This window comes from Cottoperca gobio, chromosome 19 (genome assembly GCF_900634415.1).
Source record: "Cottoperca gobio chromosome 19, fCotGob3.1, whole genome shotgun sequence".
Lineage (NCBI taxonomy): Eukaryota > Metazoa > Chordata > Actinopteri > Perciformes > Bovichtidae > Cottoperca > Cottoperca gobio.
Window position 1 is genome coordinate 17,999,126 of NC_041373.1, and position 25,828 is coordinate 18,024,953.

At 42.4% G+C, this 25,828-nt stretch overlaps 3 protein-coding genes across 3 annotated transcripts; all 3 read right to left on the bottom strand.

Moving 5' to 3' along the window:
- Positions 1-328: 328 nt before the first annotated feature.
- On the bottom strand, positions 329-4,372 carry LOC115024891 (transmembrane protein 238-like). Its single transcript, XM_029456754.1, has 3 exons — positions 4,270-4,372; positions 1,438-1,585; positions 329-860 (listed from the first exon to the last, which is right to left on the bottom strand). Exons 1-3 carry the CDS (start codon positions 4,370-4,372, stop codon positions 329-331), a joined length of 783 nt encoding a protein of 260 aa, XP_029312614.1.
- Positions 4,373-9,530: 5,158 nt separating this feature from the next.
- Positions 9,531-18,090, bottom strand: LOC115024892 (protein NLRC3-like). The gene is given in 5 exon segments (XM_029456755.1): positions 9,531-9,654; positions 10,705-10,869; positions 12,028-13,184; positions 13,186-13,711; positions 18,068-18,090. Coding segments are annotated over 5 exon segments (1,995 nt in total).
- Positions 17,251-25,586, bottom strand: chadlb (chondroadherin-like b). The gene is made up of 11 exons (XM_029455540.1): positions 25,485-25,586; positions 22,459-22,623; positions 22,087-22,281; positions 21,285-21,440; positions 20,943-21,088; positions 20,483-20,764; positions 20,165-20,384; positions 19,766-20,039; positions 19,184-19,596; positions 18,600-18,766; positions 17,251-18,425 (listed from the first exon to the last, which is right to left on the bottom strand). Exons 2-11 carry the CDS (start codon positions 22,621-22,623, stop codon positions 18,125-18,127), a joined length of 2,319 nt encoding a protein of 772 aa, XP_029311400.1. The 5' UTR covers positions 25,485-25,586; the 3' UTR covers positions 17,251-18,124.
- Positions 25,587-25,828: the final 242 nt, after the last annotated feature.

A 25,828-nucleotide genomic window follows, 5' to 3' on the forward strand; every position in this document is an offset into this window, starting at 1 on the left:
GTTTGGTTCATTTCCACTGCTGTCCTTTTATAACAAAAGTCAGCTATACATATTCTGGTCACACATGACTCAAATAAAATTCATCCTCATTTGAACTAATCTCTTATTACACCATTTATATTTATATGTTCAGTCACCACATCCCTAATGTGCTCAGTCTGACCGCAGATCTGAGGGACGATAACACTATCTGAGTTATAGTGAGCAAAGTTTACATCTTCTCAGCTGGATACGACCTGTTGTCTAATCATTACTGGAGCGTGTCAGCAGAGCAAACTAACAAAAGTCCCTTTGAACAGAATAAACTGACAAAGATAAAGATCCCAGTTCATATTGACAAAGTGTCTCTCACGAGCTCTCCAGCTGGGGAGGCGAAGGAGCTGTCACATATAGTGGAGAGCGACACCTCCGTGTTTGAAGGCCTGTTGTTGCTCGTGGGGTCTCCTCTGATGGACGTGCCTGTCTTTCTGAAAGAGCTCCTGATCCGGCTGGAGAAGCGGTCGGACATGTGCCTCACCGCCCCGCTGAGCCCCCGGTTCTTCAGCTTGATCAGACCCACGTCGTCCTCCAGCTCCTCGGGCGGCACGTCGATGTTCCCAGAGTACCAGAACACCCACCAGATCAGGCTGAGGAAGATGACGATAGCCCCCGCGTAGATGAACAAATCGTGGACGACCAGCCCTCCAAACACCCCCACCATCATGAGGAAGACGCCGAATACGTCGTGGGCCACCGCGAACCAGAAGGAGCACTTGCAGCGGCCGACTCCTTCATACCTCCTCTCCAGGACCGGCTCAGGTGTGGACATGGCAGCAATGGAGATCCTCCGAAGCAGAAGCAGAGTTAGTCCAGATGTGCGCCTGCAGGACAGTGGAGCGTAATCCTCATCGACTCACATGAAACCACCTGCAGGGGTCAAAGTACAACGTGCACCAGAAGTTCTCAGCAGGAGTGCACACATGGAGCGTGCACTGAGGCCCCCGGGTGGAGAGAGAGATTCAGACGTACACCTTGGAAATACACCTGTGTTCCAAGAAACACTCCCGGTAACGGAAAATGGTCCAATGTGCTGTTTGTTCCCTTTTTGTAAAACAGTCCGTTAAGTACGTACAATATACACAAATCTAATTAAATGAACAATTTCTTATTTCCTTGTGTGTTTTTGTCGTATACAGATATTCAATGATGATGCCTGGTAATATGTATGATGATTTCATCATGTGACGAGATCATACAATGGTGTGTGTGTGTGTGTGTGTGTGTGTGTGTGTGTGTGTGTGTGTGTGTGTGTGTAACTATCATGCATTAGTCATGATAACAGGCCCGTTATAACCGCATCACATCTCTCGGTATCAGCAGATCCACTCCAGCTTTGTGATGTGTTGGATGTTTCAAAAGGAAAAAGTTGCATCATTGACTAAAATAATCCACTTTCACATCACAGGAGTCGCTTCTCTTCCAGCCTCCTGGCAGTCACGCCTCCGCCTCTGCTTCTCCTTCAGGATGGGGGTCCACACCAGCCCCGTCACAACAAACATCAGCCCGACGGAGAGGCGGGCCGAGGCTGCGGAGTCGCCCCCGATGCCTGGAGCAGGAAGAGGAGTCCGCCCGCAGCAGACATCAGGGATCCCATCACCATCACGATGATGGCTTTGTGTTGGTGGGCCCAGCCCGGGGTCTCAGCAGCGCCTGGACACACACTTTGACTCCCAGGGTCATCTGGAAATGAGGTTTCTTCCATCCTGTCTAAGTCGTGAAGCTGTATCCTCTCTGTAGGATCAACAAGAGGGCGTCTGCATGATGCACCTCTCTCCTGCCCAGCAGTGGCGTAGCTAGGCCTATTTTAGGTGGGCTTCAGGTAATAGAAGTTATTAATATGTGTTAGCTCCTTAGCTTTGAATAACTCTAGGAAAGGGAACAGTGTGGTAACATTAGGTCTTCTATGTTTGTTGGTGTACTGTCAGTAGTCAGTAGTAACTGGCTAGCTACAGAACAGCTAACGTCTGTTCACTATGGAAAACAATTGTAAGCAGGAAAGGCTGAATAGCTATTCTAACTATCATAATCTGCCAATGTTCATTGATGAGATGGATATAAGAAGAGTCCTAAGGAAAGGTGCAGCTCTGCCACAGGGAAGCAGCAGCAAAGAACAAGTGATGGTGGAGCCAACAGTGTGATGGAGGTGAGTGCAGGTCCAGGAGTAAATGAGACATGTTTGGATTAAATCCCTGTGATAGGCCACAGCACGAGCTAAATAAATCATTCATGAAAACACACAGCCTGAAGTTCCAGAGAATGATGCATTTGTTTAACACACATGACGGTGAACACACTTACACCAGACATGGCAGCAGTTTGCATTTTGAACATGACGTTTGGATGTCATGACGTTTACTTTAGTGTCTCGATCAGTTAATAAATCATTGTTTCAACTTATTTTAAAGGCTCATGCAGAAGGAGAGGCAGATATATGTTTCATATTAGTGTTGAGAGTTGTGCCCCCTCCCCTTACCAAGACCACACAGTTCCATTAGATCTAGGAAAGATGTGAAAGAAGGAAGGGGGGCAGACGCTCCAAAGACAGCGAGTGTAGTGGTACAGGCCAGATACACAGAGCGACAGAGAGACGGGGGATTTAAATGCAACAGGTCGGGAGAAAGTGAAGAAATGAGCGAACATAGCTATTAATAATAATTACACACTGATTTAAACATCGCTGATTGGTGCATGGAAGTACGTGACAAAACATTTTCCCAACTGAGCCTACTGTTCATGCAGGACTACATTGCTCATCGTAATAAGCTGGTTGAGAAAATAGCTTTGTCAGTGCCTTCAAACAACTTCATCAGCAGAAAATTCCATTTCCTCAACATATTAATTTCCTGACAAGTGATCTCTTAAATCACACCCCAGCTACACGAGCCACAGATGCAGAGAAGAACAATACATGTAAATAATTGATCGTTTCACTCTTTCATCTGTATTTACTGACATGACAATAAATGACATCAGAGACAACAATCACTTGATTCTGAAGGCATGTGTTCAGATGAAGGCTGCATTTAAAACTCAGAGTCTAAAAATACTTCATTTCTGCAACCGTTCAAACGGAGCCAAACCCAGAGCAGCGTTGCCCATAAGGGAAAGCACTAACTCTGACCTCAGTCTGTTATTTTGGTAATGGCTCATTAGAAAGGGCTTGTTTCCGATTAGCTCCTAATGTAACGTACACAGGCCATTGCCTTGTTTGCGTGTATATTGAGTTATCCCTCAGTGGACCCCTCTTGCCATAGTGTGCTGCTGGAATAACTGGTTTGACTGTTCCAATCAGGCTGTTTGTTTTCGTCCTTGATCACAGACACAATGTCAGTCCATTATTCTTGCTTTGTAACCCAGTATTTGTCACCTAATGTATGTTTCTGATTGAAATGATCGCTGTACGTACAGTGATTGGGACTAATATTCAGATGAATGGCTTTAATTATTCTGTGAAGAAGTGACTCTGGTCATGCTTGCTTAGCTATTGACAATGTAATCCCTCTGCTTTTATCTGAACACTTCATTATTAATTATTTACACAAGAAATAATGTCATATTAATTGATTCATTTGAAATGCTTTGGCTCAACAACAAAAATCCACGCAACATTGTTTTTTGAGTTCTGGCAACTTCTAATGAAATCATGTTCAACCAACCAACTACATCGAGTTAGGAGAATTAGCTGTTCCTCTTCAAATGTATTTTTAATTTCCACTTCCTTAATATTTGGAAGCATAAACACAATTACTCACAAAAACTAAACTGTTTTTACAGAATATTTCAAAGTCAAAGTGTTTTGTACTGAATGTACTTACAATCGTTTTAAACAATTAAGTTGCTGCAATTAGATTAGTTTTGAGCTTTTTCATGTTTTTGTTCATGAAGTAGTTTTTAAGAGAGGAATTCATTCAACAACAACATTGTTAGGTATCCTTTTTTATTTTGAGCTGAAATTGTGTTTAAACACGAGATACAGTCAGCATCTGAAAATGTTTAACACGGAGTGCTTGCTCGCTCATCAATACACTCTTCAGTAGAACAACAAGTCAAGACAACAATGTAATCGGATTCAAATGTGGTGGTGCTGTTCCTGACACTCATTACTTTTGGCTTCATGGCTTTCTGTCCATCAAGTTCAAAGAACAGCTTCTAAAATACATGAAAAGCACATTAAGGTTCCTTGCGATCGCTCAGATTAAGAGCATATTGCCCATTAGCAAAGCACAGCACTTATATCCTTTCCCCCCACTATGTTGGTTGCCTCGACCACGAAGTTTGCCGTCTTGTGGCCAGATCCTGGGGTGGACCTGTCACCGATGATGGCAATTCTCATCAATTCTGTATCTAGGCCTCAAACTCTTCTGTCTGCTTGTAAAGCAAATGAAAAGATATGTTAGCGTGTTAGAGTTTATGAATCTGATGATTATGCTACTTTTTAGTCCCTTTAAATCCAGTTGATCCACAGTCCAGGGACTGCTCATTTGCCTACAGTGGAACTACAAGGCTCTCTATGTGATTGACAAATCATTTTAAAAATGTGTCTGTGACTGAATTCAGATTGCACAATGTAGTTGACGGTTACACGAATAACCAAATATTGAATCATACTTTTCCTCACCATGGCACAAATGAAAAGCCCTTTCTAGCTGAGCAGATTTTTAAATGAAACTTTAGCATTATTGGAAGTTTTAGCTGAGTTTAGGCAACAAAAGCTACTTGGGAATCAAAAGCCATGGTTCAGAGTTACCACTGTGACCTTTAGCACACCTTTCAAATGTTATCAGCCCATTAGATGGGTAAACTGCACCTACCAACATGTTGTGAAGTGGTCATAGTTCTCAAACACGTGGTTAACCATTCAAACAAACTGCTTGGTTAAGTTTAGGAAATGATCACAATGTGGGTGAAAATAAGTTTGTTTGTACCTTAAGTTAGGTAAGTTAAGTATGTTAGGTAAGTTACATATGTTACATATGTCAACAATCAAGTCAACATTGAGTTTTGCTTTAACAAGGGAAACAAACAGCAGTCACCTGACTTCCTCCTTTGCTCCCGCCATAATTACTACGACAAGTAGAGGTTGCCGAATAACAATTTGGAACCTCCCTGCAGTGACCCAGCTTACCAATAGATGGTAATGGACTACTGAGCCAATTAGGAGGTAGAGTAAGACCAAACCACCTGAGATCCCCGATGACAACTGAAAGCAGCTAATAACATTTAAAACTGGTGCTTTTGTTTTGACACGGTATGCAAACAGCAGTTTTTGCTAAGTCATGCTCTTGTCCACTTAACCATTTAACCCAACCTAAATGTGGACAATGCCAATCTTCATTCAACATTATTTGCATAAATCTGACCACTGAAGTGTTTTTCATCTTCGTAAGTATCCCCCAACAACAACCAGCTGTACATTAGCTGTAGCTAGCCTAGCTCACTGACTTGACTCAACTCACTTTTAGCACCAGGTGCTTTTCTCTCTCTGGTTTCCCACTGCAGATAGTACCCCATCACTGTGCTGTAGACAGGATGTTCAGCTGATCGGCATACCGTGACATCATCTTCAACACATCTCTCTATATATCTGCAACCACACAGAGGAATATCTGCACTTTGTCAATAGTTCGGCTAAATGTAGTGGAGTTTTGCAGGCTGCCATTTTTTTTAATGTGGGACGAGTGAATAAAAAACATTGCGCTTGCTATTGATGGTACCAGAGTAGCAGAATAGCCGATGTAATTTCTGCCGCTAAAGGTCTTACAATCAAGTAATGTTAGCTCATGTAATGTTTACTTGCTAACTATTATAATAATAATAATAATAATAATAATAATACTTTAGACTTGTATAGACGCTTTTATCTAAAGTGTCATAATGTTCAGACTTTGTCCTTTATTGATTTGATCTGTTTGCTGTGGTTCTGTGTTAAGTTGTTCATTTAAAGGTTTGATTAAATGTTAAACAATAGGAACTGTGGATTTGTTTTTGTAACCAAACACAAAACATAAAAATAAGACTTTTATGAAAACACTGAATGAAAGATTGCTTTACGAACACACAAACCATTTATAATTGCTAAATCAGGCTAGAATAGAAGGCTCCGAGTGACACGACATGAAGAGACATTTGGGAGCCAAAAGAGCCGAATCTTTGAAAAGAGCCGGACCTCCATCACTAGTGTGAACGGTCGGACTCGTTACCATGGGAACCTGAATACAAACAGCACGCCATGATTGATCACTGGAGAGACGCTGTCATCAGTCAGGAACAGACCAATCATGGTATTGTTTCTGTGGTGCGCCATTATTTATACTTCACTAAAGATATTGAAGGCTTGAACACTGCTTCATCTCTGTTGTCCCGGGTTGAATGTGTGACAGAACACTTGGCCCCAGCCAGGCCCCCCCCCCAGTGATGATGGTGTAGAACCACCACTGCTGGTGCTGAGACTGGTGTTGGTCCTCTACGTGTTGGAGTTGTTCAGGAGCTGTGCAACAGAACAGCAACTTGTGGAGTTGCTTTGTTCTGCCATATCTGGTGTCGCTTTCTGTTTCAGTTGTTTTGAGTTTTGCCTTTCTGTATTGGTGGGGGCGCTTTACTTTCCAATGTGAATTAAATGCTCTTTGTTTTTACTTTACTAAATCTGTTGCCTCGTTTTCCTTTCTTCACCCGGGTTATTTTATTTCTACTTGTTACTTCCCTTTCCTCCAGACTAACAGGGAACGTAACATAAGATTACACTTTATTACAAGTACTAAGACAAATAAATGTAGTTTAGCATTTAACCAGAAGTGTGAAATAGCAGTGTGGAATGAATACAACACTATATCACCAAACTAATTATATATATTGTTTCTAAATATAGGCAATGACAACATGATGGCCAAAAGTCCCACATTTCCTGACAGCTGTAAACTCATCACACATGTTTAAAGTGAAGTGCAACAGCGCCTCCTGTAGGTTAAAGGAGGAACTCCTCTTTGGTAATAAAGTGCTTATCCCATGTATAACTTTAAACATTTAAAAGCACAGAAATGAACAGATCTTCTGTAAAAGAGTAGAAATAAATGAGGAGAACATGAATGATGTTTTTAATCCCTCAATTCTAATATAAAAAACCTTCAAATACACACATGATTGAGACATGTACTCAACATAAACAGAGAAACAAGAAGAAGAACACAAATAAATGCATAACAACAATAAGAAATATGAAATAGAGCTGGAATAAATCAACTTCAGTAATATGTCATTATAATGAGAAACACTTACGTTCTTCTTCTTTACAGAGTTCACCATGAAGTTAGAAAGTTATTAGTTTCCAGTGTTTAAAAGTTATAGTTTAAGTCTAATATATTCTAATATAGACTTTATAAATCTTTTGGCGATTTTTATAGTTACAAACCATAACAAAGGAACATCTTAACACAATGTTCTCATAATGCATAAAACTTACAAATTAAATGATAAAAGATACAAATATCTCTTGATGACATCATCAGGAGTCGTCTCCTCTTTGAATCACAAAGTACTTCCACTAATACGCAGTTTAATGTAGAAATGAAGAATAATGTTTAAGATGCGACGATGAGTATCAGAAACAAGAAGTCTGATGAAGTTTAAACAAGTACAAGTGTATATCAGAACTCCAGCAAGAGAACTTATGAAAGGTGAACAGGTTGATGCACTTTAAGCTTTAAGAAATATATTTAAGTAACCCAAGTTAATTATATATATATATATCTTTAGATATGAACTGCTCCATCTTCCACTCGTCTCTCCAGCAGGAGGACCAGTTGATCTGAGCTAATACAAGCTGAGCCTGCAGGTCGGTCCCAGGCAAACAATTACCAATAACTACATTTGATTCTGTGGTGAAGCTCCATAAATATACTTCACACTGTGCAGCTGCTCCTCTTTCACCTTGCTGTCTTCCTCGGGCAGGTTTGTTCACACATCCAGTTTGATGGAGTCCTCTGAAGGACAACAAGAGAAAGAACTCAATGAAAACTTGAATGAAGCTGAGAAACATTAGCAGACAACATTCTGGAATATTTTAGAAATAGAATATATATTTTATATATCAAACAGAAACACAATTGAAAGTAGTTTGTGTACGATGAGGGCATCTCATTTTAAGATCAGATGTTCATGTAATATCTGGATGAATGGAGGATATGCTGCAATACTCACATGTTGTGTGTTCCTCAGCTGTGATCAACTCGTCATCGATCCTGTAGGAACACAATCCCAAAAGTTATGTCTCAGGTTTAAATAACAGTTTGTTGTTAGAGTCAGCCCGCTTCAGAGTCCTGACACGAGCCGACTGATGGAACGCTTTACATGGCATCATATCTTCTGTGCAAACACTACAACTGACTGCAGACAGCTCTGAGCCTGCATTACAGGAAGTAACTCGTCTTTAGTCTGGATCCAAGAACCAAACACACTACCTGTCTCACTCTTCTGTGAAATCACAAGTTCCAAAGTTACAACTTGTAACATGTTGCTTGGCTTTGCATTGTCAGCTTGTGTTTTATTGTTAGTGGAAGAATGAAAGAAAAGAAACACGAGATGAAAGAACAGGAGAACCTGCAGGCAATGAGTGAAATCACTGATTAGTTCTGCTAAGCTAGGCTACAAGTGGAAGGTAGAACTGGGGGATTCCCCAACGTGAGTAACACATTAACCCCCCTGTTAGTACAATACTGCTGAACCAGCAGAGACTGAGTCGGACCCTGACTGACCTGAGAGTCCTCCAGTCTGCAGTCTGGACTCTCCAGAAGGTCACGCAGCAGCTTCACTGATGAATCCTGCAGGTTGGTGTTCCTCAGGTCCAGCTCTCTCAGGAGGGGGGGGTTGGACTTCAGAGCTGAGACCAGAGAAGCACAGCTGATCTCTGACAGACTGCAGACCCACAATCTGAATAAAGAAAACATGATGTGGATACAAATCCATTTATAATCCAATCAGATGTGTTCAGGTTTAAATGTGTGGCTCAACATTACTACGTCCTAATCCATGAATTGGAGTGACGCTGTCATTCTGTTATTGTGCTCATCATAACATCAGCTTCTACTTTATTATCTGTGGAAACACATTGAAATGAAGGAAACAAAGAATTCTTTGTGCTTGAGAAAGTAAACTTCATCAGTGTACACTAATATTAGTTCAGATGACCTTCTGTATACAGATGTGAGCGTTTACCACACGTGAACATAAATGTACTTTAATAACTAACAGTGGACATTTGCTACAGCTGCTTTAACAAACACTCGTCTTCTGTGACTGCACACTCAATTTAGTGCAAGAAAAGTCAAAATATGAACAAAAGGAAAGTTACGACTTTATGATGTAAATTATTTATGAACATAAATTATGTTCAATAATTATTAAACATGTTGGATCTACAGTAGTACCAGAGAGTCAGTGAACTGACCTGAGAGTCTCCAGTCTGCAGTCTGGACTCTCCAGAAGGTCACACAGCAGCTTCACTGATGAATCCTGCAGCTTGGTGTCCCACAGGATCCAGCTCTCTCAGATGGGGGGGGTTGGACTTCAGAGCTGAGAACAGAGGAAGCCCAGCTGATCTCTGACAGACTGTAGCCCCCCAATCTGAATAAAGAAAACATGATGTAACTTTAGAAAACAATGTTGCTGCTTGAGTTAGTTCAAGGTGGAACATTGAATGTGTAAAGGTGTGTATTTTTGAAAAGCCTGAGATCAGACAGACGGTGTTACCACGGGAACAAGAGGAAGCTCCTCTGATAAATGTGTTTCATGTTCTTTACACAATTAGTGGAAAAGTGAAAGATTAAAGAATATTGTTGGAGAAAAACTGTCTTTAACCGATAGATTTCATAAAACTTAACAAAGTGGGGTTTGTTTATGAAACGGGAAGACTCTGAAGAATGTGTAGCAAAGGGAGTAAACCAGCTGAAGGGCCACAGGGGCCCATTGTGGATCTCATGCTTTCAACATGTGGCTCTGATCCTTTCAAACATCTACAAGAATGGTGATGAACGTGGTTTCAGGAGGTCGTTAAGTACGGCACAGATACAGATACTAGGCATGATCTCCAGTGTTATTTATACTATTTTAATTCTGTTATTTATATTATTTTAATTGACTTCACACTCATTTACATCAACACTGTGATTATTGTGCTGTAAATGCTCTGTCTCATCTTCTACTAAGTTTGATGTTTCTGCTGTGAAGCACTTTGGGCTGTAGTTCTTGTATGAAAGGTGCTCTACAAATAAAGCTTATTATTATTATTATTATTATTATTAAGGTTTAATAATCTGTTCAGAGCTGAAGAAGTTTAGAGGTCACTGTCAGCAATGATACAAATGTGTTGGTAATCAAAGCTCAAAGTCTCTGCAGCCTGTTTCTCTCTGTCATCAGATGTTTAACAACCTCCTTCATATCTCTCACACACCTCAGTACTGACATCTTCTTCACTGACTCATGGAGCACAATGTGAGTCTGTGGAAGCTCAACAACTGTCCCGTCAAACATTTACTTTCTCTACTTTACGTCATTCTCCACAATATTCAGACATTTGAGAAATAAAGAAGACAATAATAATAATTACAACGTCTTCACCTGTCTGCAAATTGTGCCAATTATATTTACTACACGAGCTACAGTCAGTGAACTGACCTCAGCGTCTCCAGTCTACAGTTTGGACTCTGCAGTCCAGCACACAGCAGCTTCACTGAATCCTTCAGTGGTGTTATACTCAGCTCTCTCAGGTGGGAGGGGTTGGACTTCAGAGCTGAGGCCACGACTTCACAATCAGTCTCTGAGATGTAACATTCATAAAGTCTGTCAGGACACATATATTACAAAATGTGTTATTATGAAAGAGGAAACATTCATTTATTTCATGCATTTGATGACAAAACATTTGCTGTTAGACATTTTAATATCTTTATTGAGTTTAATATATGCATTGTCCCCCCCCCCCAGGATACTCGGGAGATGCCCACAGGATACTGAACCTCTATTAGAAAGATTGAGGCCTACATGAAAGGGGGAGAAGTTACAAATGGAATCCGGGGCGAGGACGGCAGCAAAGAGCACGATGGATTCATGAGCAGGTAATCTAAAGTGATTCTTACACACATCTGCAGTTTCCCAGTTATATTTAGATGTTCTTTAGTGTTGTTGGATTATAAACGGCGTAAGGAATTCTTTGTGTGTTGTAACTGCGTCTGAACTCCCCTGTCTCTGCTCTGGCATCTTCAGAACACGAGGCAGGACAAGCCGCTGTGACATCAGTGGTTCATCTGATCTCACTGTGTTTGACATGAAACAATAACTCTCATCACTTATCACCTGCAGACTTGTAATATGTGTTTAATGTTGCAGATGAAGGGAGAGAGTAGTGCTGCAGTTACATTGAGGCTTCCATAATGTCCACAGTGTGTCAGTGTGATCTGATCCTAGGTCTGTCTCTGCTAGCTACCTTCTGCTGTCACTGACTGTTGACAAACGCAACAGAAAGGAAACAAATCATTGAAAGTATCAGAGATGTACAGAAATAAATGTTAATATAAAGACTCAGGTATTACCTGTGTGTCTGATGTAATGATGAAGAAACTGCTAGAATGTAACAACAACTTCTCTGCATTCACTCAGAACTGTAAAATGTGATGAAACCTCGAGCACCTCTAAAGTCTTTAGTTTGACAAGGTCTGCATGTCGCCTCCATCCCCCAAAGGAATGTAATGAGAGGAAGAAACTGTCAAGTGTAACAATTATTACAAATAAATAGAAATGTGTTCATGAACTTCACAGATAGAAGCTGAAAACACTTGTTTTGCTCTCACAGCGTTTGAAACAGCTCAAGAACATCTGAAACTAAATAATGAAGTAAAAAGTGGATATATTTATTCAATAAAATGAATTTTCTCGTGTATATTTGAAGAACTAAACTTCTAATCTACTCTGATTTATAAAGTTAATCACATCTGGACTTACACAGCCTTTCTGCAGTTCCTCACAGCTGGAATCAGTCTCCGTCGTCCCTCCTGTGATGTCTTGTACTTCATCAGGTCCAACTCATCCAGAACCTCCTCTGACATCTGCAGCATGTGAGCCAGAGCTGAGCACTGGATCTCAGAGAGTTCCTTCTGTGATCTGTTCTCTGACTGCAGGAACTCTTGGATCTCCTGATGTACTGAGTGGTCCTTCATCTCTGTCAGACAGTGGAAGATGTTGATGCTTCTGTCAGCAGAGGTATCTTCACCCCTCATCTCCTTCAGGGTGTTGATGGCTCTCTGGATCATTTCTGGACTGTTGTGTGTCTGACCCAGCAGGCCTCCTAAGAGTCTCTGGTTGGACTCCAGAGAGAGGCCGTGGAGAAAGCGGACAAACAGGTCCAGGTGGCCATTCTTACTTCTGAGGGATTTCTGCATGGCTTCAGACAGGAAGACATCCAGGGATGAGTCATTCTTCCAGTCACTCCCCAGGAAGTTCTTCTTCCAGTGTTTCCCCAAGAAGTTCTTCAGTACCTTGGTGTTCCTCTTGCTGTAACAGTGGAACAGGTAGACTGCAGCCAGAAACTCCTGAATGCTCAGATGAACAAAGCAGTAGACTGTTTTCTGGAAGATCACACTCTCTCTTTTGAAGATCTCTGTACAAACTCCTGAGTACACCAAGGCCTCCGTGGCATCAAGACCACACTGCTCCAGGTCTTCTTGGTAGAACATGATGTTTCCTTTCTCCAGATGTTCAAACGCCAGCCTCCCCAGCTTCAGAAGAAGTTTCCCGTCAGCCTTCGTCAGCTCCCGTGGACTCGTCTCATGTCCCTCATCATACTTCTGCTTCTTCCTCTTGGTCTGAACCAGCAGGAAGTGTGAGTACATGTCAGTGAGGGTCTGGGGCAGCTCTCCTCTCTGGTCTGTAGTCAACATGTGGTCCAGAACTGTAGCAGTGATCCAGCAGAAGACGGGGATCAGACACATGATGTGGAGGCTCCTGGATGTCTTGATGTGAGAGATGATTCTGCCGGACCGTTCTTCATCACTGAATCTCCTCCTGAAGTACTCCTCCTTCTGGACGTCAGTGAAGCCTCGTACTTCTGTTACCCTGTCCACACGTGCAGGAGGGATCTGATTGGTTGCTGCAGGTCGGGAATGTTATCCAGACGAGAGCCGAGGGAAGCAGATTCCCGCTGATGAGGTTTGTCAACAGCACGTTGACTGATGACGGCTGTGTGACATCAGACACAACCTCATTGTTGTGGAAATCCAGTGAAGGTCTGCTTTCATCCAGGCCGTCAAAGATGAACAAAACGCTACAGACAGCGAGCGTCTCTGCTGTGACCTTCTGTAAGGTTGGATGGAAAACATGGAGCAGCCTGAGAAGACTGTACTGCTCAGCTTTGATCAAGTTCAGCTCCCTGAAGGAAAGCGGAATCAGCAGACTGACATCTTGGTTTTCCAAACCCTCTGCCCAGTCCAGAGTGAACTTCTGCACTGAGAAGGTTTTTCCAACGCCAGCGACGCCGACCGTCAGAGCGACTCTGATGTGTACCTGTTGGTCAGGTGAGGCTTTAAAGATGTCGTGGCACTTGATTGGAGCATCACGGAGGATCTTTTTCTTGGAAGCTGTCTCAAGCTGCTTCACCTCATGTTGAGTATTAACCTCTTCACTCAGTCCCTCTGTGATGTAGAGCTCAGTGTAGATCCTGTTGAGGAGGGTTTTACTCACTGTTTCTTCACTTCCTTCAGTCACACGTTCACATCTCCTCTTCAGACTGATCCTATGTTCATCTAAAACCTCCTGCAGACCTCTATCTGCTGAAAGAGAAGACACATGTGAGATTAATAAATATATATAACAGATCATAATGTGCTGTACAAACAAATGAAGCAGGAAGAATCCTGTTTTCAGACATGAAGACAGCAGCAGACAGATGTACAGTCTTACTGTGTGCACAGCTGGTAGAGACTGGATCCTTCAGGACGTCCTGACACAAAGCACAGCTGGACCGCTGCTCCTCCACAGAAACAGGAGTGTTGCTCTTCTTTCTGTGGAGATGAACACGTTCTTTATAACACATCACAATAGTGCTGGCTGATGTTCACTGATTGGTACAACCTATGTCTCCAACATGATAACAGTTTAGTCCCAGTTGTCTACTGTGTTTCTTTACTGTACTCTACTGGGCTTATGTTATCATACAACAGTAGATTATAAGAGAACATAAAAACTGAATCCTCTTCAGGTCAGTTTACAGAAGAAACAGACTCTTACTTTGTGTCTGAGGGTCCAGGTTCATTACTGAAGGTTAGAGGTTGGGGCATAGACATGTTACTCTTCAGAGACAGACAGCTGGGGACTGCAGACACTGAGCCGTCCTCCTCCTCATCTGTTAAATCATTCATCTTCTCCAGTCTGAGAGTTACTGTACACACACACACACACACACACACACACACACACACACACACACACACACACACAGTATAAAGTATTATTTATCTGAAGCAGAAGAATCTTCTCCTAAAGGAAACTTCATCCTTCAGTTCATCACAAACATCATCTGGAGATACATGTTTAACTGACAGGAAGAACTGAGAGCAGAACAATGTTTCCCTCTGAGATGTAGTGCAGTACAAGTATAAAGGACATTTACTCAAGTGCAGTACTTCAGTAAAAGTACTTATTGATATTCTGATTGTGGATCCATTATTTAATAACCAGATGATGATGGTGGTGTCTTTTGAACGCTGGAGATGATTGATGAGGCTAAATGCTTCAGGTAAAGTAGAGAATATATAACTCCTATCAAAGCAGAAGCTCAGGAATCATCAGCCTCACGTGACTGAACGGAAATGAGCAGAAATAAAAGTGTAAATGTAAAAAGTGTTCCTTGCTGACAGACAGACTCTCCGACTCTCTGGATTGAATTGTATCCGTGATCAAAGTAAACGGAGAAATAACTGAAAATAAATGTATTTCTACTAAATGATAAAGTAGTTTGTGCTTGTGTTGTTTATATTGTGATATAATTAACTAATAAATGTATTATCTTGTGTAATAACTGAAACACGTATTTACATAGATAATGTGAAGAAATGTTAGGTACTATATATATTAAATAAAGCTCAACTCACTCAGAACTGTCTCATCATATCAGGGATAATTGGGATATTGTGAATGCATAATATGAGCGCGCCCCCCTGGCAGAGTCGTTCGAATACCCCGTATGATGTGACGTGATGACGTCAGACGTCAAAGACCGGAAACGATATAAAAACTGATGTAACCGAGAGGCGGGACGTTTTTCTGCGGAGCAGGGGGGAGAGGCCGCAAAACAGGAACGTCTCTCAGCTGAGAATATGTTCCATGCTTGACTTATCATATTAATAAATATATCGATTTAACTACAAGTTTTCTGTATTGATTCGACATTCAAGCTCCGATTTCTTCAACTCTTTGCTCAACAATATCTACAGTTACATGTTTTAACGAGCTGGTAAATCAACAATAAAACACAAAGGTTTAGAGTGGAGCACTTGAGTTTCATGTGATCTGTGTTCCGGTACAAACTGCAGTATAAACTGTGTCTCTGGAGGGAAAAGGCAGAAACTTCTTCCTGCTCAGATGTCAACACACTCTGCGCATGTCTGCTATCAACCCGGAGTCACTGTCAGCACCGGACACCTTGTTTACAGGAGCACGGCTTTTATTTTGAAACTACTTCCGGGAGTTCCGCCCCGAAACGGACACAAAGTTAATTTGAACTTTTAGAAGGTAAAAAGCAAGAAGAAGAAGTTTAGTGTTGACTGGTTGGAGAAAGAACAAGCATTGATCCGGAGGGTGACGGGTTGTGAGGCTGCTCTCCATCTGGACTGTGCTGCTGTGTGACATGTAGCGATGATGCTCACAAACATTTCATCACATTGGACTCCAGGACTCTGCTTGTTAGAGACACACAGCAGGACACACTAAAGAATGAATGTGTAAAACCCCAGCAGAGCTGCTGTTAACACTCACCCTGTTCTGCTGCTGCGGCTCTGTCGACGAGAAAATGGCGTCTGTCAGTTTGACTTTGTACTTTGACCTTGTCCCTTACCTGTTGGCAACTCCTCCTGCGTTTCATCAGCAGCTTTATTGTGTGAATCAGTGGCTGAAATAGTGGCATTCACGTCTCGTGCTCCTTTTTGTGTGGAAAGGGGTTAACGCTATTGTGGAAACATGAATTTATCATCTTAGTGTCACTTGCTCAGTCTTAGATGCACACTGCACTTTTATACTTTGATTTATGTACTGAACACATCACCATGTATGTTGCTGTACTTTTATATCTTGATCCATGTGACGTACACTTTACTATGTATGTATATTTGTGTACTTTTATACCTTGATTAAAGTACCATACGCATTACTATGTATGATGTTATATTCTTATACTTGTGATCAGAATTATATGCATGTCCATGATTAAAAAGAGTATGTTGTTTATCCTGTACACACGACATCTACTGCACGTCTGTCCGTCCTGGGAGAGGGATCCCTCCTCAGTTGCTCTCCCCGAGGTTTCTTCCATGTTCCCCTTTAATTATGGGGTTTCTTTTAGGAAGTTTCTCCTTGTGCGATGCGAGGGTCTAAGGACAGAGGGTCTGAGGACAGAGGGTCTAAGGACAGAGGGTCTAAGTACAGAGGGTCTGAGGACAGAGGGTCTAAGGACAGAGGGTCTAAGGACAGAGGGTCTGAGGACAGAGGGTCTAAGGACAGAGGGTCTAAGGACAGAGGGTCTGAGGACAGAGGGTCTAAGGACAGAGGGTCTAAAGACAGAGGGTCTGAGGACAGAGGGTCTAAGGACAGAGGGTCTAAGTACAGAGGGTCTAAGGACAGAGGGTCTGAGGACAGAGGGTCTAAAGACAGAGGGTGTCGTATCCTGGCTACAACAGGGGAGGCATGTGGAGGGGGAGGGAGACACCTGACTTCAGAGACACAGGAAAAGGGAAGTAAACAAAACACACACACACGCTCATGCAATGAAGAACAGCTTGCTCAACTAACCACACACTCTGACACACACACTCACAACATTTAATTTATTGAATGTTTTAATGTTTGTTGTTGTTGTTGTTCTTCTTCTTCTCCTTCTTCTTCTCCTTCTTCTCCTCCTTCTTCTTCTCCTTCTTCTCCTTCTCCTTCTTCTTCTTCTTCTTCTTCTTCTCCTCCTTCTTCATAAATTCCACTACACGGTGACATTTATGCATAATTAATTAGTTGTGAGTGTAACACACCTGTAAATATGACCCTGAAGGTCATTCTGTGTTGACAAAGTAAACAAATGTTTGTTGTAATGTTTTTATTTTATTTCCTGTTTTATATCCAGACGTGTTGTTTTTTTGTAAATATGAAATAATTGATTAAAAACAAACCTTCCTGATTCCAATGTTTCTAGTTGAGTACATTCAGAGTATAGTGGTTAATGATAACTAACATAAAGACAAAGATTGTAGAATATTTGAGCAAGTAACTAAAGAAAGTGACATTAACTTCATGTTCCTCCTTCAAGGAGATAAAACTTTCTTCAGAGCTGCTGTGGATGTGAAGCAGGAGACACATTATACAACATGTAAAACATTTACACTTCACGTATAATAACGCTCACATTTTGTTATAATCTGCCGCGTTTGTTATAAACAATTGTGATTATTACAGGTGGGAGTTGCATGAATGGATGTCTTCATTCATAACACAAATGTTTTATTACATTCAATTAATTTTAAAATATACAATTAGTTCAGTAGATTCTTTCATTGTCTCCATAAAGTCTTGCTCAGAAATATAACATGTAGAGATGAAGACATGTTGGTTGGTTATTCCATAATGCATGTATTATTATATTATATTATTAACCACTGCAGTATGTACAATACTTTAGTACAAACTGCCTTTAAACTGTTCATTAAACAATGCAGCAGATTATTGCAGAAGTTATTACATGTTTATGTTGTATATGGAGAACTGATGTGAAACCGTGTCGACAGGTTACATTTCTAGAAGATTTGAGTCCATGGTTGTCTTTTAAAAACGTCGTACAAAAGGCGGCTCAGGCCGTGCTGCGTCTCTCCCTGGTTTTCTTGGCTGCAGCCGGTTTTGTGTTCGAACCTTTGCGAAGTTTAGATTTCACCTTGAGCATCTTGACCTGCCGGATGCCGTTGAGGTGCATCGGTTTGGGTTTGGTTGCCTTGGGCGCCTTGGCGGGCTTTGGGGTGACGGTTGGCGGGGAAGGGAGGCTCTCCCCCCCGGGACACGCCCTAAAGACGTGGACGTCCTTCACCCTGCGACCCCTCAGCTCCGGGGGATTGGCACAGGTGGCTCGTACCTTCAGGTTGACTTTCTCGATCCACCTGTAAGTGTTTTAATAAACATGCCAAATGAGTAGCTCAAATATAACCAGGGAGTAAAATCAAGTTCACTATGATTGTAAACTCATCGTGTCTTTGTAAAGATAGTAATGCAGAACATGCTTCGTCCTGCTTTAAGGAGCTGAAGACTCCTGTTGCTCACTGCAGTCGTCTTACATGCGTAGTGGCAGCAGAGGGCAGTCACACATCAGAGGGTTGTCGGCCAGGTTGATGACCTCCAGAGAAGTGAGAGGCTGGAGGTTCGGCACCTCCTCCAGCTGGTTGCCCTCCAGGAAGAGACTCCTCAGCGCTGCACCGAGACCTGCCAGGGAGTTCTGAGACATCTGGAGGAAAACAGAGCAGAATTGTTTTTAAGGATTTGTTGCTACGATGGCGTATTAGGGCCATTGTGAGGGGGGGTAAATAAATACAGTTTTGAATTTACAAGATAAAAAAAAACTCACAAATTTACAAGATTAAAGTCAAAGTTTACGAGAAAGAGAACTCGAGATTAAAGTGGTAAATGTTTGTTTTTTTACGAGAAAAAAACCCCAAAATATTAATTGAGATTAAAGTCGTACATTTATGAGAAAATAACTCACAAATTTTAACATTTTAAAAGAAAAAAAATATACAAGAAAAAAAAAAGTTATTTTTTGTAAAGACATTGCATTCTTCACCCCCTCCCCCGGTTCTGTCATTATTATTATTTCTGTTAATACGCCGCTGTACTGCCGTTAGTGAAGGTAGAGCCAGCCCACCTTCTCCAGCCCCATGTTGTCCAGGTACAGCTCCTTCAGGGACCTCTCCAGCGGTCGGAAAGCATTTGGCCCGACCCAGCGAATTGAATTCCCAGACAGCCTCAGGTCTCGGAGGTTCCCCGCCTTGCTCAACGCTTCAGTGGGCACCTCCTTCAGTTTGTTCCCGCCCAGGTGCAGCGTGTCGAGGTCACCGGCGTGGTCCAGCGCTCTGGGCGACACGTGCTCGATGGCGTTCCCGGTGAGGTAGAGCGCTCGGAGGCCCTCGGCTTCGCTCAGCATGTCTGGCTCCAGCTTGGGGATGGAGTTGTTCTCCAGGTGGAGCGCCAGCAGGCTGGGAACCAGTTTAAAGGCTCCTTTGGGGAAACCGGTGAAGCGATTCTTCTCCAGGTGGAGGTAAGTCAGCTGAGGGAGGCCTGTGGATTTACATTTAGAAGTTCAATTCAAGTCAGAATAAATAATTGATTAAGTTATTTCCTTATCATTTATATCATGTATTATATAGATATAGATCTTTCTAGTGTTGATATGTAGATTGATTGTGTATTTTTACTCCTGTGCAATTTCATTAGGCATTTCAAAGACCTTTAAAGGCGTCAGGGCTGAGGGAAGAGAGGTCGTTCTCCGACAGGTACAGGTAGATCAGTCCCTTCATGCCACTGAAGGCCCCGCCCTCCACCTCCACGATCTTGCAGCGCTGCAGATGCAGGGACACGACCTGGGCGACGGCAGGGAAGCTGTTGCTCGGGATGTAGTGGAAGTGGTTTCCACGCAGGTCGAGGAGTCGTGTGTTTGGAGAGAAACCCCGAGGAACTTTGGTGTGAGCGCGGTTTTCGCACGAGGAATGGTGCGTCTCAGCCTGACATGAAACAATATCAATAACTTTCTCAATACTCCTTTTGTGTCACGTTTTTGTGACAGTTCAAAGAGCAAGAATGCTGTGCAGCGAGATAAACCAAGAACTGAGTACACTCCAACGCTCACCTCGCAGACACAGTTGGCCGGACACTTGACCTTGTTCGCTGGTTCTTGCGTGGGTGGTGTTGTGACCCTGGTTGCCTCCTCGAACTCGGCCTTCAGCATGGCCTCCTGGCTCTGACAGCGCAGGTCAGACGGGTAAACGGCCTCCAGGTTCTCCCCCGACAGATGGGCCGGTCCTCCACATGTGCCCAGCAGCTTCACCTTGTTCCGGATCGACCACTCCCTGAAGTGAGGTGCAAAGAAAAAAAGAGGATTAGTAGCTTTTGGTTGACGGACTTAAAGCTCTGTGGCGTAGAAGTCATCCACAGACGTCGGCGATACCTGAGTGGACGCAGGTAGCAGTTGCAGTAGACGGGGTTCCCCGCCAGGTTGAGGCGTGCCAGCTTGGGATTCCCTTCAGAGAGAGGCTGGACGACACGCAGCTGGTTGTAGCTGATGTCCAGGTGGATGAGGTTGGGGCATTTGGAAACAGCCGTGTTGTCCATGTCCTGCAGGGACATGTGGTCCATGAAGAGGTGGGTCAATTTGGCCATGGACACCACCTCCTCTCCGACGTAAGTCATCGGGTTGTAGCTCAGATCAAGACGGGTCACCTCCGGCAGTCTGGATACCGAGATGTATTTTAGATTTTGCTGCATTGGGAACTTTTAAATTTAACACTTTATGTACATTTTGAATGTAACAGAGTATTTCTACAGTGTGGTGTTAGTACTTTTACTCAAGTAAAGGATACTTCCTCCACCGCTGCCTTCAGATAGTGTCATTCTGCAGCATAACGTACCGGGTCATGGTCTCAGAGGGGAAGAACTGCAGCTCGTTGTGGTCCAGACTGAGACGTGTGAGCGTGAACAGACCGGCGAGGGCTTCGGTGTCCAGGTAGTTCAGAGAGTTGTGACTAAGACGAAGCCATTTGATGTTCTGCAAACCCTGGAGGGACAAGAAGCGGTCGGCTGCATTTCTCTAAAGCACCTTTTCACATTCTAGATTCAAAGGCACATTTAAAATCCCAAGCTTCTCCAACAATGCAACATACAATAGAACTCTGCAATAATAAAATGCAGGAATAGTGAAATACAAACACTTAGAGAGGATATATATCCTATAAATATATGTATTTCGCTACCTGGAAGGCCATGTTGGGGATGTAGACCAGCTGGTTGTGTGTGAGGGAGAGCAGGTTGAGGAAGCCGAGCTGAGAGAAAGCTCCCGGCTGGATCTCTTCCACGCGATTACGGTCGATCATGAGCTGCTTCAGCGAGGACAGGCCGTCCAAGGACTCCTGGACTCGCAAAACACGGAGGAAGACAAAAAGTTCACCGTGCTGCACTGATGAGACGTGTCTCGAGGTTAAAGTCTAGTTCAGTCTAGCTTTTAAAAAGTGCATGTGAGTGATAGAAAAAGGGATTTATTCATCTCGTCTCGTGCCTCCTTTAGTGGCAGGTTGCACAAAACACCTTAAGTTTTCTCCTTAAGCATGACAGCATGAGTGCTGATTTAAGGGTGTTTCACTGAATCCCTTCAAATGTTTTAAATGATTTACCAACATTTTACAGCGGTTCCTCGTATTTCTTTCCTCACTTTGGTTGCTAAGGTCTTTAGTGCAACATCTTAACGAACTTTAAGGGATTAATCCAAGATAAAGAGATAACCTTAAACACTTCAGTGAACATTTTAAGGAAACCTTAAGAAGAAGACTTACGGGTGTTTTGTGCAATCGATTGAATTGATTTATATATTATATTTAACTGGGACTTGAAGGAAACTCTTAACTTAAGGCATCAACATAGAACTCTGACTGCACTAAGTCGTCGTGCAGTTACTGCACATCAACATGAAGACTGTAGTTTTTACTTTTATGCATTAATTTCCTGCCAAAATACAATGTTTGTGTTTGGTTGTGGGATCTGCAGCGTGTGTGTGACGACCTGGTAGAGGATGTCAATGTTGTTGTTGGCCAGGTTGAGGAAGACGAGGCGACCGAGGCCGCGGAACGCCCCCTCCTTCACCCGCCGGATGTTGCAGCGCTGCAGCGACAGGTGCGTCAGGTAGGGGGTGTGTTTGAAAGCCCCGGTGGGAAGTTCCTGGATGTCGTTGCCTCGAAGATCTAATTTCACCGTGATCTATGAAGAAAGGGGATTTCACATTAGATGGAACCAGGTGGGAACTATAGAAATGTGTGTGTGCGTGTGTGTGTATGTGTGTGTGTGTGTGTGTGTGTGTGTGTGTGTGTGTGTGTGTGTGTGTGTGTGTGTGTGTGTGTGTGTGTGTGTGTGTGTGTGTGTGTGTGAGCAGGAGACCTCGTCGACAGTAAGAGGAACTTGGGTCAGGTTCTTGTTGACGCAGGTCACAGTGAGCTGGATCTGGTCACACACGCACTGCTGCGGACACTTTGCTGCGTGTGCTGCAGGGATGCAGAGCAGCATCAGGACCCAGAGGGCGTCAGGACAGAGCTGGGAGCACATCTGAGAGGGAGAGTCACAGCTTTAACTTCATTCACTCGTGTGTGTGAGGTCAGAAACCATCGTTAATAGTCTTTACTGTGGAAGCCCTGAGAGGCAAGGGAGCAAATATTGTGTCAGGGGGCTTTACAGACTGTACAGGATACGACACAGACGTGCAGTACATGTCGTGTGTACAGGATAAACAACTTACAACATGTATGAAAGTTGCTCATGAAGCCGAGTGTTGTGGATTCTCTCAGAACAAACCTCCTCCAGGATCCTCTGCTTGTTGGAAGTGACTGCAGGTGAGCTCAGGTGGAGACTTTAGAGTCTCTCGTTCTGCTTCCTTCACAGTGTGAGTTTCTTTATGGACATAATGTTTGATGACATTGATTTACTGTATTAAATATATGTTGACTATAGATGTATACATTTGTTTCTTTGATTTGGAACGGAGGCAATAAATGGAAAACTGTACTGAACTTTGTTTTTTCAGATTTTGTAAAAATGTAATTCCACTCTTTCAAAACTGAACTCAAAACGACCTATTTAAATATTTTAATCTGCCCCCCCCCCCCTCTTTATTCCCTGTTGTGATGAATGTAATGAAATTGTTTATACTGTTATTGCTTTTACTGTTTCTGTTTGTACAATAAAGTACATGTTTTTATAGCACTATACAACTACAATGTATTATTAATTATTAGTATTAATAATAATAATAATTATTATTATAATTTATAATTAATAATCATTATTAATTATTATTCTTTTCTCACAAACCCTCAAATGGCTCAATCCACCAGTTTGGGAACTGCTAGACTAAACTAGAAAACTAAAAGTATTAATCTAATAATTAGCTATAAATCAGTTACAGAGGAACATTTTTCTGCAGAATTTGTAGTTTTACTTCTTACATAAATACATTTGAGCTGATAACACTTCTGCTGTTATTGACTTGTTTACAGCAGAAAGAACGAGGACCCGTGCAGGTAAAACATAAATATAAAGAGGATGAACCGTACATGTACCACAGCCTGGTGTGTGTCAGTTTTATATTTCCTCACGACAGCTCAGTGTGAATAACAATATCTCCATCATTCTGTACTTTTTGGGGATTAGTGTTATTTTGCTCAGATTGGGCTGACCCAGACTTCACTGGAATGCCTTAAAACCACATTCCCATGTCGGATCAACAGTCTTGATCCGCAGGAATGGACATGAAAAGCTGCACAGCTCCACACTCTGAAATTTGGAGTCTCAAAATGTTGGCACGATGAAACCTGCACCGCTGAGGGATGCACTCAAATCCCCGAATGTTGTTCGGGAAGGAACAAATAATGCGATGGAAGCAGATCGTTCTTCCTCGGCGTGATTAAAGTTATTTATCTTCATATGGATTCTGTTGATACTTTGAGGAGGCACCTTAACAACCACTTTTAATTGTGTGTAAGATGTTTCTCTGTTATCTAAGCTCGTATTTATACTTAAATTATTTGCAAATTTAAAATTTAAACTTAAAAATTTCCAAATGCACATATATGTATGTCTGTCTTTGTGAAGCACTCGCTGTATGCATTAAATAAACTTCATATCATTGTGGCCACAAGATATTTATTTATTTGTGATTAGTAATTTAATAAAAGACACATTATTGCACAGTGATCACTTGTAATGCACTATAAACTAATAATAATAATAATAAATAAGTGCTATACGGAGAAACATTCAGATTAGAACCTGTAGTTTTTAGCTGTATGTATTAATTTCCTGAATAAAAACAACAACAAATTGCATTACTAAACAACTTTTTCTGATTTAATGTGACTTTGTATCATTTATTTTATTTTGTTCATTTAACCGGGACGGTGCATATTAATAACATTTCTGAAAATATGGCAGCCAGAAAGGTTTATTCTCGTCTGTTGGTTGAATTAAAAAAAACATACAAAACATAAAAGCAGTGAAAAACTATCCAGATCCAAACAGAGCACTACGTGGGGACAGGAGCGACAGCTCTTATAAACACATCAGTAGCGCCCACTGTCGGTGTTCTATCCGAATACAGATACAGATCGTGTTGGTTAAACAGATACAGACATCCCTGTACGTCTCTAGTATAAATTAAGAGCATGTACAATATGTTACATTTCACTTTTGAAGTCAACTTTAAGGTTGCATTGAAATCAAGTCTCCTTTTTGATATGTTAGCAGCAGACCTGGTTTAGCTCCTCGGACCCCCTGAGCAGAAAAGGGGCCAAGAAACTAGAGATGGAGGAATTTTCTCTGCCGGACTGTTTGTCCGCGCTCCCCCGGGGATCAACAGTGCAGACCGCAGAGGAGCTGCCTGCGCCGGCCGCGCACAAAGACGCAGTGTCTCTCCCCGCCGGTGTTGTGCCAAAACGCATATCCCCCTGAAAAAACCCGTGTCCCCTGGCCAGGCACAGTGAGAAAACTCTCCAACGCCTCTGGATGCTTTTACGAGAAAATACCTTCCATTTCCGACATGTTATTGCTCTGTGCGTAAACTGGGACGATGGTTACATTAAGTTTTAAACATGTGGGAATCCCTCCGATATTATCTAATGTGTACAAATACCAGCGTTGTATTTGTTCAAATCGCGCACCTAATGACGAGACAACATGAAGGATTGAGTTCTGTGTGAGAACATTTGAAAATATTTGTCTTTTGACGCAAAAATAAAACGCAGCTTGTCCACATGATATAGATAATTAAGCAGGTTGGGTATTAAACTTTCAATTCTAATTTCCTGTGCCCAACAGTTCCTCTGTCTCCGTCACAATCACTCCAATATGTGTTGAAATACAACAATTTGACTGTTTTCAAGGAGTACAGGATTCCATTTTACGCACAAACTCACCGCTTTGATCGTGGTTCCGTCCAGCTGCTGGTCGTTCACTGGCCGCTGACTCTCTCACGGTCTCGGCTCCCTCTGCCGCTCTTCCCCCGGCTGTCCCCCATCCAAAACAAACTCAGTTTATCCCTTCATTCACTGCCCCCCCCCCCCTCCCTCTGACACCAACATACACCTCCACCTCCCTCCTCTGCAGCCTGCTAAAGGAATAGTTCGCTTTAAAAAACAAATCCAAACGTATTCAGACATTTCACGTCGGTGCCATGCCAGTAAAATCTCCTCTGAAGCTGGAAAGTTAATTTCAGCTTTTTTAGTTTGCTTTAAAACGAGCAGTCTGTCATTTCACTCAG

Bases quoted from the DNA above. Each gene is read 5' to 3' on its own strand.
- LOC115024891 (XM_029456754.1), bottom strand. From the start codon at position 4,372: ATGAGAATTGCCATCATCGGTGACAGGTCCACCCCAGGATCTGGCCAC. The intron at 1,586-4,269 runs GTGCTGTGCTTT...TTCCTGCTCCAG, and splicing joins AGTGGGGGGAAAGGATATAA to GCATCGGGGGCGACTCCGCA. The intron at 861-1,437 runs GTGAAAGTGGAT...ACTGTCCTGCAG, and splicing joins AGAGAAGCGACTCCTGTGAT to GCGCACATCTGGACTAACTC.
- chadlb (XM_029455540.1), bottom strand. From the start codon at position 22,623: ATGTGCTCCCAGCTCTGTCCTGACGCCCTCTGGGTCCTGATGCTGCTC. The intron at 20,040-20,164 runs GTGAGCGTTGGA...GTTTCATGTCAG, and splicing joins CGGCCAACTGTGTCTGCGAG to GCTGAGACGCACCATTCCTC. The intron at 19,597-19,765 runs GTCTTTGAAATG...GTAAATCCACAG, and splicing joins CAGCCCTGACGCCTTTAAAG to GCCTCCCTCAGCTGACTTAC.